Source organism: Phaseolus vulgaris, chromosome 10 (genome assembly GCF_000499845.2).
Source record: "Phaseolus vulgaris cultivar G19833 chromosome 10, P. vulgaris v2.0, whole genome shotgun sequence".
Lineage (NCBI taxonomy): Eukaryota > Viridiplantae > Streptophyta > Magnoliopsida > Fabales > Fabaceae > Phaseolus > Phaseolus vulgaris.
The window spans coordinates 37,027,598-37,042,506 of NC_023750.2; the positions used below are offsets into that span (position 1 = coordinate 37,027,598).

The 14,909-nt window shown below is 35.1% G+C and overlaps 1 protein-coding gene across 8 annotated transcripts; it reads left to right on the plus strand.

The window, feature by feature from the left end:
• Positions 1–665: 665 nt before the first annotated feature.
• LOC137818373 (TMV resistance protein N-like) lies at positions 666–13,537 on the plus strand. Of its 8 annotated transcripts, none has more exons than XM_068621755.1 (6): positions 666–1,006; positions 2,338–4,308; positions 10,147–11,242; positions 11,365–11,646; positions 11,751–12,806; positions 12,909–13,537. In XM_068621755.1, the coding sequence occupies exons 2-6, from the start codon at positions 3,818–3,820 to the stop codon at positions 13,383–13,385; spliced, it is 3,402 nt and encodes a 1,133-aa protein (XP_068477856.1). In that variant the 5' UTR covers positions 666–1,006; positions 2,338–3,817; the 3' UTR covers positions 13,386–13,537. The 8 variants fall into 8 exon arrangements, with proteins under 8 accessions (XP_068477856.1, XP_068477855.1, XP_068477857.1 ...); XM_068621754.1 differs by having other exon boundaries at positions 673–2,702; positions 3,027–4,308; XM_068621756.1 differs by having other exon boundaries at positions 673–1,006; positions 2,341–4,308.
• The last annotated feature ends 1,372 nt before the right edge of the window (positions 13,538–14,909 follow it).

Here is a 14,909-nt window from a genome sequence, read left to right on the forward strand (position 1 = left end):
GAAACAAAGTGATTTTCTTAATCTTTTTTTTTGGGATAACTTATGTCTATGGATAAGATGCTCTTACCATCAATGTGTCAATCATAATTGTCTAAACATTTTTGACATTGTAAGAAACTATTGTAATATTATGAACATTTGCTTAGTATAAACCTTTATGGAGAACCATATCTAGACAACTTTCAATTTTTCAATCATATGCAACCCATAATTTGTTAGTATAGGATATGCTTCTTTCACTCAAATAATGGAATTGACAACAAATTTATTTATACTATATTATCATCTCATGGTTAACTAGATTTTTCATAAGTTATGGCCTTTGTAAATGATATAATAACGTTATTAGATTTTATCATATTTATAAATTGGTGTAAAAGAAAGTTGTGAAAAAATTGAGATTAAGAGAAAAAATCAATTAAATTTAAGTTATACTTTGACTTAGTCAACTTGAATTAGTGTGGCACATTCTTTTGACAATATTAAAAATATGAATTAAGTTTAAAAGGACAATAAATTAAACTTTAAAGGATTTTGTAAATTAATGAATTATTTTTTTATAATCAAGTAAATAAATAAACAAAAATAATGAAAAAAAAGGTAATTTTACATATTAATAGAAACTATATATTTTGTGACCTTTCATAAAGGAAAAAGCTTGAGACAAGAGACAACATAGTACTTCTGGCTCCTAGATTAGAGAGATGAGGAGTTTTATATATAAATTATTATTTTAAAATATAAATTAATAAAAAAATTTATCCCTTACCCTAATTAATTTTACTTTTTCCCTCAAATTTGAAACAATTTTTTTTTCTCCCACTCTGATTTCTAGTTCCCTCCCACAGACTACTCCATTGCCGTCGTCGTCCTCTCGGCCGCCGCCGTGCCAGAGATCATGGCCGGCACCATATTTACCGGATCAGCAACATTTTATAAAGCAGAGGTACTCTAAGTGAAAGGCGCGCCTTTGATTATTGAATTCTTAGCGGCTGGTGTTCGCAAGGTTTGAAATACGAAGGCCATTTCAATTCACTCTGATGTTATTCCACCTTATAGATATATCTTGTATACACTTAAATTCTGTGCTGAATTGATGAATGCTTCGATGTTGCTTTGAAAATAAGTGATGATCTGGTGCTGTTCTTGCCGTTTTTGAAATGAAACAATGTTGGTTTCGCTTTGAGATTGTGGCAAGTGAGTGTAGTTGTATGTTACTACTTACTTACAGGCGTCAGATGCATGCTCTTTGTTTTAAGCTCAATAATTTTGCTCATAACCTTTCATTGGTGAGTGGATAGCATGGAATCTGTTTTCTGATTGTGAAACTTGTTTTATTTCCATTTTGTTTCAAATAAGTGGCATATTGAAGAATTTGTTATTTCTTCTCTCCTTGAGGTCGTATGGAATCTTATATGTGTGCCTTTTTGGATTGATTTTGACCCTTTGAGTGTTAATTAGATGGTCTATTGGATTTGAAACTAAAAGAGGATGTTATCCATCCCTGTATGATGTATCCAACATGTGATCCAAATCCAAAACCTTCCCGAAGGAGGCCGTAGTTTTCCATAAATAAGGATTTGGGTTCAAGTCAAACCCTAATGGTTTAAAATAGCTTTTAGATTAGTCAAACCCAAAATATCTTTCAGATATCAATGTCTAAAAAAAACCTGCTCTTGATTTGATGAAATGCATTTTCAGTTTGACTTGGATACATCTTTAATACTCACTTTGTAACCAATCTTACTTTAAAAGGATCTTCTCATTGTCGAATTAAGATTTTTCTCTTGTACTGCATTCATTTACAATTTTGCATTGTGAGATTGCTCTGTAATATATGCTTTAAATGTTACGGTTGATTAATGTCCTCCCGAGTTTCAGCATTGCACCCTGGGGATGAAAATTTAATATTTATAATTTGGGGAGGTGAGAATATATGTTGAAATTCAATCATTTCATCCTAAAAATAACAGGTAATTGCTAAACATGAAAGTTCTACTATTAGTCTGCACTGTTATTTCTAGTTCTTTTAGCTTGATTGATTCAACCGTGTTATTTATTTTATTGGATTTTTCATTTGGTTTGGCCACTCTAATGATAAGGATTTCCAAATTCATGCAGACAAGTCTTCATTAATCTTGACATGAACTTGATTGGGAGCTTTTATTACTTTGAAACAATATCCTAGTTGGTTGAGCAATATTTCTTTTATAAGAGATTATGACACCACTTTTATTTACTTTTATGTTCTTGGTCCTCAAGAGAGGTTCTTGTTGTGATTTGGTAAGGAATACGAACCAACATCAGCTGATTCGGTTATTTTCATTTTTCTTCTAGTAGCCAGAAGCAGTCATTGGCTCAGAGTTTGATGCAAACGCTAGAATTTTTTTGCCGTTGCTAATTCATGAATGCTACCAACTATACTAACTAACAAGCAACAGCAGGACCTCAGTCAAGGAGTAAAATGCTCACTTAACTCGGTTAAGAATATTTTAGAAAAGTATGTTTTAGTTACCAGATGTCAGGGAAAGAACTCTCCCATTGTGGGGTTTGTAAAAGGCACTAAGTCACTGGTAATCTTGTAGGTTAACTTATTTTAATCTCCCTTTTGATAATGTGAATTGTTTCATAGCTATTAGTTACAGTAGCATCTACAATATGGAAGATATGCGATTTCTAAGCTGGGGAATTTTGCTTCACAGGTACTAAATAAACTAAGTTATGCTTTTACAACATTGGAACAAACAAATTACATGCCTATATTCATTCATTTTCTCCGTTTCCAATGTATCCCTCCACAATTCTGGTATACCATGACATTCATAAGAAACCACTTCATTTGCTCTATTCCTATGAAGTGGGAGTTGTTCATGTATTTGGTGATTAATGACTCTTGTGCATGTTTTTGAGTGTTTGTTCACTCTAGGTTTTTCTCATTCAAATTTTCTTCTAAATTAATGCTACCTTAGAATCAAATCTTTTATCATTATGAATTTCTAGAACTTTGGTTGCTTTGATGAGGACAGGCAACACAATGCTTAGAACAAGCAACATGTAAAAGGCCAAGAAGGAACAGAGGAACAGAAGACGAAGAAAGATGCAACTGGGAATCGTTTGAATTTTGATACCTTGCTTCTCCCTAGGAGTGGCGTGATTTTGAAGGCGAATGAATTGCGAAGGTTATTTGAGTGCAACTTGAAAGCAATGGAGGAATATGAACATTAACTTTCGTAGCTGAAATAGATTCCATTCACAATTCCATTCGTGTATATATATATATATATATATATATATATATTCATAAATAGATAAAAGAGCTGCTTCATTTTTATTATAGAAAAATATATTGTATAAAAATGTACAAGGTTTGGATACAGAAATATATATAATTTTAGTAAAAAAAATCATATTTCCTTTATATCTCTCTTAAAAGAAGGAGAAACTACGGAACAGGGCTTTTTTATAATGAGAATAATACGTGAGAAACGGGTTAAAGGTGGTTGTGAAAATAAAAGTATTATGATTAGTGTACGAACCTATTGATGAGAGATGGCCTAAAGCAACACAGCTTCCAAAGTGTTTCCTATTGATGACTTTTATTTTATTAAAGTTCAAAGAAACATATGGCCTAAAGCAACACAGCTTCCAAAGTGTTTCCTATGAAGACTTTAGTACCGTGTTCACATTCGAGTGGGTCAATTTGGTCATCCCCATCAGTTCTTTGTGTCTACTTCACACACACAAGAACATAAAAGAAACCAGGCTTGTATTGCGTTGTTAGCAGAACCAGTGTTATTGCAGGGATAGTGATAATTTAATGGAATCTACCAATAAAGCATCCTCTTCTTCCACTCGAACCTCAGGATGTTCATGGTCCAACCATGTTTTCTTGAGTTTCAGGGGTGAGGACACACGCAGAGGTTTCACAGACCATCTCTTCGCTTCACTGGAGAGAAAGGGGATCAAAACTTTCAAGGATGATCATGATCTCGAGAGGGGCAAAGCTATATCAGTGGAACTCATGAAAGCCATCGAAGATTCCATGTTTGCACTCATCATTCTCTCACCAAACTATGCCTCTTCAACATGGTGTTTGGATGAACTTCAAAAGATTGTAGAGTGCGAGAAAGAAGCTTTTCCAATCTTCCATGGTGTAGACCCCTCTGATGTAAGGCATCAAAGAGGGAGCTTTGCCAAGGCCTTCCAAGAGCATGAAGAGAAATTCAGAGAAGACAAAGAGAAGGTGGAAAGATGGAGAGATGCCTTGAGACAAGTTGCAAGTTACTCTGGATGGGACTCCAAGGATCAGTAAGATGTCTCATTCTTCATCACTCACTTGGATATATTATTTTTGTTTTTATTTACGCAAATGAAATGCAGGGATGATGATGAATTAGATCCAATCTAGATAAATCTAGATCCAATCTAGATAAATCTAGATCCAATCTAAACTTCAAATCCAATTTAGTAAACTTCAAATCTATTTTAACTAGATTAAATTGATCTGGATTTTTTCAATTCAATTTAAATTGAATAACATAAAATTAAATCAATATTGTCAATTAAATTAAGTTCGATGTGAGATCAAGACCTGATTTATCTGATGTGGGGTCGATCCAACTCAATTTGACATGGTCCGACCCAAATGTGGGTCTTATGTGTCATCCCAACACGAGTTCAACTTGACTTGGCATGATTTGACCCTGTCTTGGTCCCAATTAGGCATGGCTTGACCTAAACTAGGTTGGACTCGCCTCAACATAAGTTTGACCCAACCTAGTCCTGAAAGCACTTGGCTCACATGGGCCTAACCCAACTCGGTTGAATGTGATCGACTTGGGCCTTGGTCGACTTAGCTTGATCTGATATGGGATTTACCCAACTTAGTTTAACATGACCCCGACTTGACTTGGTTGAACGTGTTCTTGTCCCCACTCGGCTTAACTTGTGTCTCGACCAACTCGGTTCAACCTAGGGCCTGCTTGACTCCAATCAAATTGGTCATGACTTGACTTAACTCAACATGGGGCCGATTAGACTTAGCTCAACCTATGTCCGACCCGACTCAGATCAACCTAAACCCGACCCAACTCGGCTTTGATCTGAGCTCATATTGACTTGATCTTGATTGGACTCAGATTGATCTGAGCCTGCTCTGACTCGACTTATTCTTGGGTCGACTCGACTGACTCTGCTCGAACTAGGCACGAGCCAACTCAGCTCGACATGGACCCAGGTTAACTCAACCAACTCTATTTGGGCCCTAGGATGATTGGAACAACACAGACCTGGGCCCATAAGTTTGGGTCAAGTCGACTCAACCTGAGCCTAAGCCGACTAGGCTTGACACAGGCTCATGAAGACTCAATTTGACTGGGCCTAACACAACTTGATCTCAGTTGGGCTTAGATCGACCTGGGCCTAGCCCAACTTAGTTGAAGGTGGCATTTCATGACTTGGCTAAATATGGGCCTTGACTAGGCTCAAACTGGGCTTAGGATTACTTGACTCAACTTAAGCCCGAGCCGACTTAACTCGATCCAGACCCTGGCCAACTCGGTGATTAAGGCGTGAGCCGTCTCAGCTTGACCTGACTTGGATAAACTCAACTCTGTTTGACATGGTCTCAACTCGATGTGGACCCAATTTTTCAGTCCAACTCGACTTGGCCTAACCTGGCATCTCAGTCTTACTTAGGCCTAACCTAGTTCGCTTAGTCCTACCTGAGCCCGACCCGACCTAGAACTGGTCCGACTCGACTCAACCTGAGCCTAGCCCTACTTGACTAAACATAGACCAAGGCTCAATTCGGCTTAACATGGGTTTGAGCCACTTGGAGCCAATGTAGTCAAAATTGCAAGTAAACTTGCGAACTCGCACGAGGCAGCGAGTCTGGAAGGCAAACCGAGGTGACTCGGTCGGCAGATCGACATCGGAGCATATCATACCACGACATCGCGCGACTCAGTGCATTGTTGCATCAAAAGGCGTCGTCAATCCACATCGTAACCTAGTGCGACCAATTTTTGGCCAGAATTTATTTGACCTAACGCGGCCATTTTAAGTCCCAATGCGACCCAAAAGCATATATGTGAGTGAGTGAAGAGGGAAAGAGTAAAGACTGAAAAGTGAAAGATACTAAAGAGTCAAAAACCCCTAAAGAGAGAAAACAAGCACGTTGCACTCATGTTTTCCACCGACGCTGTTGTCGCGCTGAGGTTTTCCACTACCAACATTCGTATTCTCCACTGCTCATGCTCACCACTCCCACTGTTCGTGTTCGCCACCGCCGCTGCTCGCGAACGCCACAACCACTGCTCACGTTCTCCTCTTCTTTTATTCTTTATCATAGTTACAATTCTCATTCTTTTCTTCTCCAACACAATGGCAACTCAAAACAGAAGCAATGTTTGTGCCTTTTATAATGGCTTCAGGTGGTGACAATGCAAAAAAAGAAAGTATTAGGAAAGACACTGCATGGAATCATTGTGTTTTTATTGATGAAAACTCAAGAAATGTAAAATGTAAATATTGTGAAAAGGTATTAACTGGAGGTATTTACATACTAAAACATCATCTTGCAAGCATTTCAAAGGATGTTGGAGCATGTCTTTCCATTCTCGAAAAGGATAAAAATTTAATGATGGGTATTGTTTCTATGTTGCAACAAAATTTAATCAAGAAATCTATGTCAAGAGAAGACTTGGATAGTAATGTGGGTGATTATGAAAATTTTAGAAAAAATACCAACTCAAGAAGAGAGTGGGGTGAGTCATCAAGTATTTTCAAGAGAAGGGAAACTCAAAGTACTATCAATTTCATCTTCAAGAAAAGTGAGAGGGAAGATGCATGTCAAGAAATTGTTTTATTTTTCTACAACAATGTTATTCCATTTAGTGTAGCAAAGGGTGAAAAGTTCAGTAAAATGGTTGACATGATTTCCAAATACGGTCCCGATTTAAGTCACCATCATACCATGAAATCAGGGTGAAATATTTGATTGAACAGGTTGAAAAGACCAGTCGGATATTGGAAGAACATAAATTATTTTTGGAAAAAAATGGTTGCACAATAATGATAGATGGATTGATTGATAGGAAGAGAAAAACCATACTTATTTTTCTTGTAAACCATCTAAAGGAGACTTTTTTTCGAAGTCGATTGATGTTTCTGACATATCCAAGACAACTGACAAAATTTTCAAGATGATGGATGATGTTGTTAAAGAGGTTGAGGAAGATAATGTCATCTGGATTGTAACTGATACTGCAACAAATTATAAAGCAGCTGGAGATCTCTTAATGCAAAGAGAAAAAAATTGTATTGGACACCATGTGCAACACATTGCATTGATTTAATGTTGGAAGATTTTGAGAAGAAAATACCACTCCATCAGGAGACCATATCCAATGGTAAGAAAATCACAACCCACATATATTCAAGAACTAGTCTTATTTGCTTGTTGCACAAACATACTGAAGGGATATATTTTATAAGACCTTCTAATATTTGTTTGCCACTTCTTATTTAACTTTTGGATGTTTGAATGAGAATAAGAGATCACTTATTAGGATGTTTACATCTAAGGAGTGACAATCTAGTCAACTTGTAAAGAATAGAGATGGAAGGCTTGTTGAAAATTTGGTATTGGATAAGGGATTCATAACATATATTTTGAATTGTATGAGGGGTGCTCTTTTTCTAATTAAGGTGTTGCGCATGGTGGATTCAGGTGAAAAACCAGCTATGTGATTTATTTATGAAGAGATAGGTCTTGCAAAAGAGAAAATACAAAGTCTCTTCAATGGAGTAAGTAAAAGGTAAATAACTAATTACCTTTCACTTTTATTTCATTTCTAATATTTTTTAGAAATATGGACTTTGTTTTCTAGATTAATTTATTTACTTTTATCTTACTTACTTACACCCCCCCCCCTTTAGGAAATCATTTATCAAAGATGGGACAACCAATTGCTTATGTCATTACATGCTGCAGGCTATTATCTTAATCCTATGTTGCATTATCATTTGAATTTAAAGCTGATTATGAGGTGAAACGGGGAATGTATGATTGTTTAGAAAGGATAAGAGGATACATTGATGAGATAAGTAAGATTGATGTCAAAATTGAGAGTTTCAAGAGCAAATCTAGATGTTTTGGTAGTGAAATAGCTCAACGTGCACTCAAAACGAAAACTCTAGTACAATGGCGAGAATCATATGGTGATGAACATCCGGAACTACAAAGATTTGCAGTTAGAGGATTGAGTTTGACTTGTAGTTCATCTTGTTGTGAGCGCAATTGGAGTGCGTCTGAAAGGGTAAACATTTAAATTTATGAGTTAATATGATGTTATAATTAATTTTATAATTATTTAAGTCCACACCAAAAAAACCGTTTACACCAGAAAACCATGAATGATGTAGTCTTTGTGATGGCTAATTCAAGATTGATGAAGAAGAAGGATGTTAGGAAAACAAAAGACTACAACTTTGATGATCTTGCCTCTAATGATGAATGGACTATGGAAGATAATGAAGCAAATGATATTGAACCTATGGGTGATTTGGAGGTTCCAATTGCTGAGGATGATGAAGGTCATGACATAGATAACATTAATGAAAATGAAAATCTTGTAGAAGAGGATGATGATTATCCTTTAATTAATATGAAGGATTTCATTAGATAGTTTAATTGTATTAAATATTTGTGAACTTAGTTAGTTTTCTTTATGAACAATTTATGATTTATGAACCTGTTTTCACTTGTGTTATGTATTGAATATTATTTTTTATATGTTAGTAATTCTTACGAGTCGAGTTACGATCTTCAAGTTACAAATTTTTATCTCCTTTTCGATCCTCGTACGAGTTACGAGTTTGACAACATTGCTTGGAGCTAACCTGACTTTGGCCTGACGTAATGTGACCTCTAACTTGACGAACTTGACATAGTTTTGTTTTGACTTAACATGACTTGGGCTCGACTTGGTCAAGACTAACCTAGGTCTGGCCCAACCCATCTTGTCTTGGGCCTAAGTTGACTTGAGGTTAGGCCCAACCTAACTTGATTCCGACCTAACCTAGCTTGACTTTGGTGTGACTCAGTCCGACTTGTTTTTGGCTAGCCTAACCCAACATTGTATGACTTAGGTCCAACCTGACTAGACTTGCATGAGCCTGATCCGATACTGCCTTCCTTGGGTCTGGTTAAACCAAACATTTCATAACTTAAAATGACCTATAAGTATCTTGATTTTGGATTTTCAAAATAAATAAATAAATTATCCAAATCTACAAACAATTAAATGTATCAGACATAAAATCCAAAAATATGAATTTGAATTTGAGATAAATCTATTTAAAAGTCTCCTAGCATTTTTTTATTAACAAGAATTTTTTCTTAAAATCCTATTGTAAATTATAAATATTTCCACTTCTTAAAACCATCCAAAAGAACATATCAACAATTCTTACATTAAAAAAAATCATTAAATAAAAATTAATTTTAAAGACAAAAAATAATTAGTTACTAGAAATTATTTATCAATAATAGAAACTAATTTACCAAAATTATTTTTAATCTGAGTAATATTTAATTTAATCAAAGAAACTAATAATTTTTTGTCATTAATAAATTATAAAAATCTCTTTTTTTTAAGAGAGCCTGGTTTCGATCCAGGGACCTGTGGGTTATGGGCCACCATGCTTCCGCTGCGCCACTCTGATATTTGATAACAGCATTGCTGCCTTACCATACTGAATGGGTTAATTTAGCGACAGATGATGTAAAATCAAATGAAATTTTGCTACATTAACCAAAATTAACATTGTTAGTAAAGAAACTAATATGAGGATTAGTTGGTTCGACTAGAGACTATTTAAGGTATTAAAGTAAAGCATTTTAAACTTAGCAGATCCAACTGAAAAAATAAAGATAAGGGATCAAAAGCCTATCTTAGTCATTTCTTTATTTGTCTGTGGTACATTGAGAATTAAACAAGGGAACTTTAGAGGAATTTTCTTTTATCACTTAACCTGTTGCAAAATAAAAATGAAAACCTGTTTTCTCTATTTATTGCTATACTACTTTATGGTTATTATTGTTAAAATAAAATTGTTCCTTTTATCCTTCTCTCAATACAGGCATGAAGCAACACTGATAGAAACAATTGTCGGACACATACAGAAAAAATTAATTCCTAGACTGCCATGTTTCACAGATAATCTTGTTGGAGTTGATTCACGGATGAAAGAACTGAATTCACTTATGGACATATGGTTAAATGATATTCGCTTCATAGGAATATGGGGCATGGGAGGCATAGGTAAGACAACAATTGCTAGATTAGTCTATGAAGCAGTCAAAGAGAAATTCAAGGTTAGTTGCTTTCTTGAAAACATCAGAGAATTGTCTAAGACAAATGGCTTAGTTCACATTCAAAAGGAAATTCTTTCTCATCTTAATGTAAGAAGCAATGATTTTTGTAATCTTTATGATGGGAAAAAGATAATAGCAAACTCTTTAAGCAACAAAAAGGTACTTCTTGTTCTTGATGATGTAAGTGACATAAGCCAATTGGAGAATTTAGGTGGAAAAAGAGAATGGTTTGGTCCAGGAAGCAGACTAATAATCACAACTAGAGATAAGCACCTGCTAAAGACATATGGAGTGGATATGACTTGTAAGGCTAGAGGCTTAGCCCAAAATGAAGCCCTTCAGCTCTTTTGCTTGAAAGCATTTAAACAAGATCAACCTAAAGAAGGGTATTTGAATTTGTGCAAAGGAGTGGTTGAATATGCAAGAGGCCTTCCATTGGCACTTGAGGTATTGGGTTCCCATCTTTGTGGAAGAAGCACTGAGGTTTGGCACAGTGCTTTAGAACAAATAAGAAGCTTTCCACACTCCAAAATTCAAGATACACTGAAAATAAGTTATGACAGTTTGGAACCTACAGAGAAAAAATTGTTCCTAGATATTGCATGTTTCTTCGTAGGGATGGACATAGATGAAGTGGTAAATATCTTAGAAAATTGTGGTGATCATCCCATAATTGGAATTGACATTTTAATTGAAAGATCTTTGGTAACTCTAGATATGACGAAGAATAAGTTGGGGATGCATGATTTGCTACAAGAAATGGGCAGGAATATTGTATATCAAGAATCTCCAAATGACCCAGGGAAACGTAGTAGGTTGTGGTCTCAAAAAGATATTGATTATGTGTTGACAAAAAACAAGGTAGATTCTAATTTCTCTACCACTATTGGATTCTTGAATGATGCATGAAGTATTTTTTTTGTCTTTGAGTCAGTGTTTCTTCTCATGCCCCAAATTAAGTTATTTGCCATTTTGTTTTCTAGGGAACTGATGAAATTCGAGGCATTGTTCTGAACTTAGTTCAACCGTATGATTGTGAAGCACGCTGGAACACAGAATCATTCTCCAAGATAAGTCAGCTAAGGTTACTCAAGTTATGTGATATGCAGCTTCCTCGAGGCCTCAACTGCCTCCCGAGTGCACTAAAAGTTGTACATTGGAGAGGATGTCCTCTGAAAACCCTGCCACTCAGTAATCAACTTGATGAAGTTGTTGACCTCAAATTGCCTTACAGCAAAATAGAACAACTTTGGCATGGGACAAAGGTAAAGACCATTCATCAAGAGTTCTTTCAAAATTAATTTTTTCATCACAATAATAAGTCAGAACTAACATAATCTTTTGTTTACACAATATTAATTTTTAACAGCTTCTAGAAAAGCTAAGGTTCATCAATTTGAGCTTTTCCAAGAACCTGAAGCAATCCCCAGACTTTGTTGGGGTTCCAAATCTTGAATCACTGGTTCTTAAAGGTTGCACAAGTTTAACTGAGGTTCATCCATCCCTTGTACGCCACAAGAAACTTGTTTGGTTGAACTTTGAAGACTGCAAAAAGCTCAAAACTCTTCCAAGAAAAATGGAGATGAGTTCCTTGAATGATTTAAATCTTTCTGGTTGCTCTGAATTTAAGTGTCTTCCAGAGTTTGCGGAAAGCATGGAACATTTGTCAGTGCTTTGTTTAGAGGGGACTGCTATAACAAAACTGCCCACATCACTGGGATGTCTAATTGGCCTTTCTCATTTGGATACGAAGAATTGCAAGAATCTTGTTTGCCTTCCAGATACCATTCATAAATTAAGATCCCTCATAGTTCTGAATGTTTCTGGCTGCTCAAAACTTAGTAGCTTGCCAGAGGGTTTGAAGGAAATCAAGTGCTTGGAGGAACTTGATGTAAGTGAAACTGCTATTCAAGAGCTACCTTCATTTGTATTTTATCTGGAAAATCTCAGAGATATCTCAGTTGCTGGGTGCAAGGGGCCAGTATCTAAATCTGTAAATAGCTTTTTTCTCCCCTTTAAGAGGCTGTTTGGGAATCAACAAACTTCTATTGGATTTAGATTACCACCTTCAGCACTAAGTCTACCCTCTTTGAAGAGAATAAATTTAAGTTATTGCAATCTATCTGAAGAGTCATTCCCTGGTGATTTTTGTAGCTTATCTTCATTGATGATTCTAAATCTCACTGGCAACAATTTTGTTAGCTTACCGAGTTGCATTTCCAAACTCGCAAAGCTCGAGCATCTTATCTTAAACTCCTGCAAAAAGCTTCAAACGTTGCCAAAGCTTCCATCAAACATGCGAGGATTGGATGCAAGCAATTGCACTTCATTTGAGATTTCCAAATTCAATCCATCCAAGCCATGCAGTCTCTTTGCATCACCTGCAAAATGGCATTTTCCAAAAGAGCTGGAAAGCGTTTTGGAGGTTTGTACCTTAGTTTTATCCACATTCCAAAACTGCGTGTAACATATAATCATCCATTTTTGTTGCTTATTCAACATTAATTATGTTTGTTACAACATGCAGAAAATCCAGAAACTCCAGAAACTCCATCTTCCCAAAGAAAGATTTGGCATGCTTCTCACAGGGAGTGAAATTCCACCATGGTTTTCCCGTAGTAAAACCGTTTCATTTGCAAAAATATCAGTCCCTGATGATTGCCCAATGAATGAATGGGTGGGATTTGCTTTGTGTTTCCTCTTAGTAAGTTATGTTGTCCCTCCTGATGTGTGCTCTCATGAAGTTGATTGCTACTTGTTTGGACCTAATGGTAAGGTGTTTATCACCTCCAGGAAGTTACCTCCCATGGAGCCATGTGACCCTCACCTTTATATTACCTACCTGTCCTTTGATGAACTGCGTGACATAATTTGTATGGGCAGTGATTACAGGGAAATTGAATTTGTATTAAAAACATATTGTTGTCATTCACTGGAAATAGTGAGGTGTGGGAGTCGTTTGGTATGTAAGCAAGATGTTGAAGATATTTATGGAAATAGTTAGTAGGTTTATCCTAATACATGTAGTCTCTGATACAGATGGTGCTTGAAAATACCATGATTACTTACAGTGAACATCTCAGATAGACCACTGAGAGCATCTTTTCATGTAATTATGTGTCTTGTTATTTATATAGAAACTTTTCATTCTTTGTATTTGTAGTTTGAACTCAACTTTTGCATGTTTTGTTGAAATGATCCACACTAATAAGAAATCAAGATATTAAAGTAAAACTCCTTTCTTGAAATTGTTATTGATGTGAAGGCCTAACTATTGTGGAGGAACCAATTTTCACCCATTTAAATAAAAGCAACAAAATCAACTAGTCCACCAATGCTGACTCTGAGCCTAAGGGTAAAGTCACCAGCTAAAGCCAACCTACTCAAAATGCAGATTTCCAGCTAAACTAAGTGATGAAATGGCTAGAACATTTTGTGTTCCAAAGAGTTCATGGTAAGATGTGGGAATTTTGTGTGTGTGTGTGATTTCAATCAATTGATATGACTCAACCATAATTAAAGATTTTGGAGGTGACTTGCTTCTTAATTCAGGTCACACACTGTATTTGATAGCTTGAATGATGTACTGTTAAACCATGGACCATGGTGAGATTTGTTTTTGGTGAAGAAAAAGGGGATTTGACTAAACAAAAGGAAGAGCAGAATCAAACACAACAAAATTCTTCACACACAAACCATGTTTTGCAAAGTTGTGAGCCACTTGACTGATTTCCCTCAGCACATGGTCCTACACAGAGGCTCCAACAATTTCATGTCAGTTTGCAAGCAACCATTTAACACCAGGGATAGCTTGGAATCTGATTCCAATATGAGATCTTATTGAGTTTGAAATTATTCAAAGAGAGATATATATAAAAAAAAAATGGTTACTCTCAATTAAGAAATCGAGAGGAACATCATATTTTAAATTAAGTAATTTGAAAATCTAATTATTGTAGATTAAATAATCCGAAAATATAGTTATTCTAAATAATCTAAAAAAGTGATTAATTAAATTAATTAATCTAAAAATTTGATTATTTTAAATTATGTAATTTTAAAATACAGCTTTTTTAGATTAGTTCATCGAAAATATGGTTACTTTAGTAACAATATAGAGTATAGTTATTTTAGATTAAGTAATTTAGGATATAATTGTTTTATATTAAGAAATTCAAAAATATAATTAATTTGAATTTGTCTATAATTATTGATAGAGATTTATTTTTTAATTATTTTTAAATTTATTATTAATTTTTCCCTTACTAATATAATTTTTATTATTATTTTACCTTTTAGATTTTGTAACTTTTTTTAAACTTAATTAACTACCATAATAAAAAACTACATATAATAAAATTATAAAAAATTATTTATTTTATAATGATTTATTTTAAATTTTATAATATTTTTTATTATGATAAGCAAATGTGTTTTCACCTATGAAGTTGAAACACTTCTCTTAAATGACGTGTCGGTGTTGGATACACGTATCGAACCGACACTCCTATGACACGTATCCGTGAAG

Bases quoted from the DNA above. Each gene is read 5' to 3' on its own strand.
- LOC137818373 (XM_068621755.1), top strand. From the start codon at position 3,818: ATGGAATCTACCAATAAAGCATCCTCTTCTTCCACTCGAACCTCAGGA. The intron at 11,243-11,364 runs GTAGATTCTAAT...TTTGTTTTCTAG, and splicing joins ATGTGTTGACAAAAAACAAG to GGAACTGATGAAATTCGAGG. The intron at 11,647-11,750 runs GTAAAGACCATT...AATTTTTAACAG, and splicing joins AACTTTGGCATGGGACAAAG to CTTCTAGAAAAGCTAAGGTT.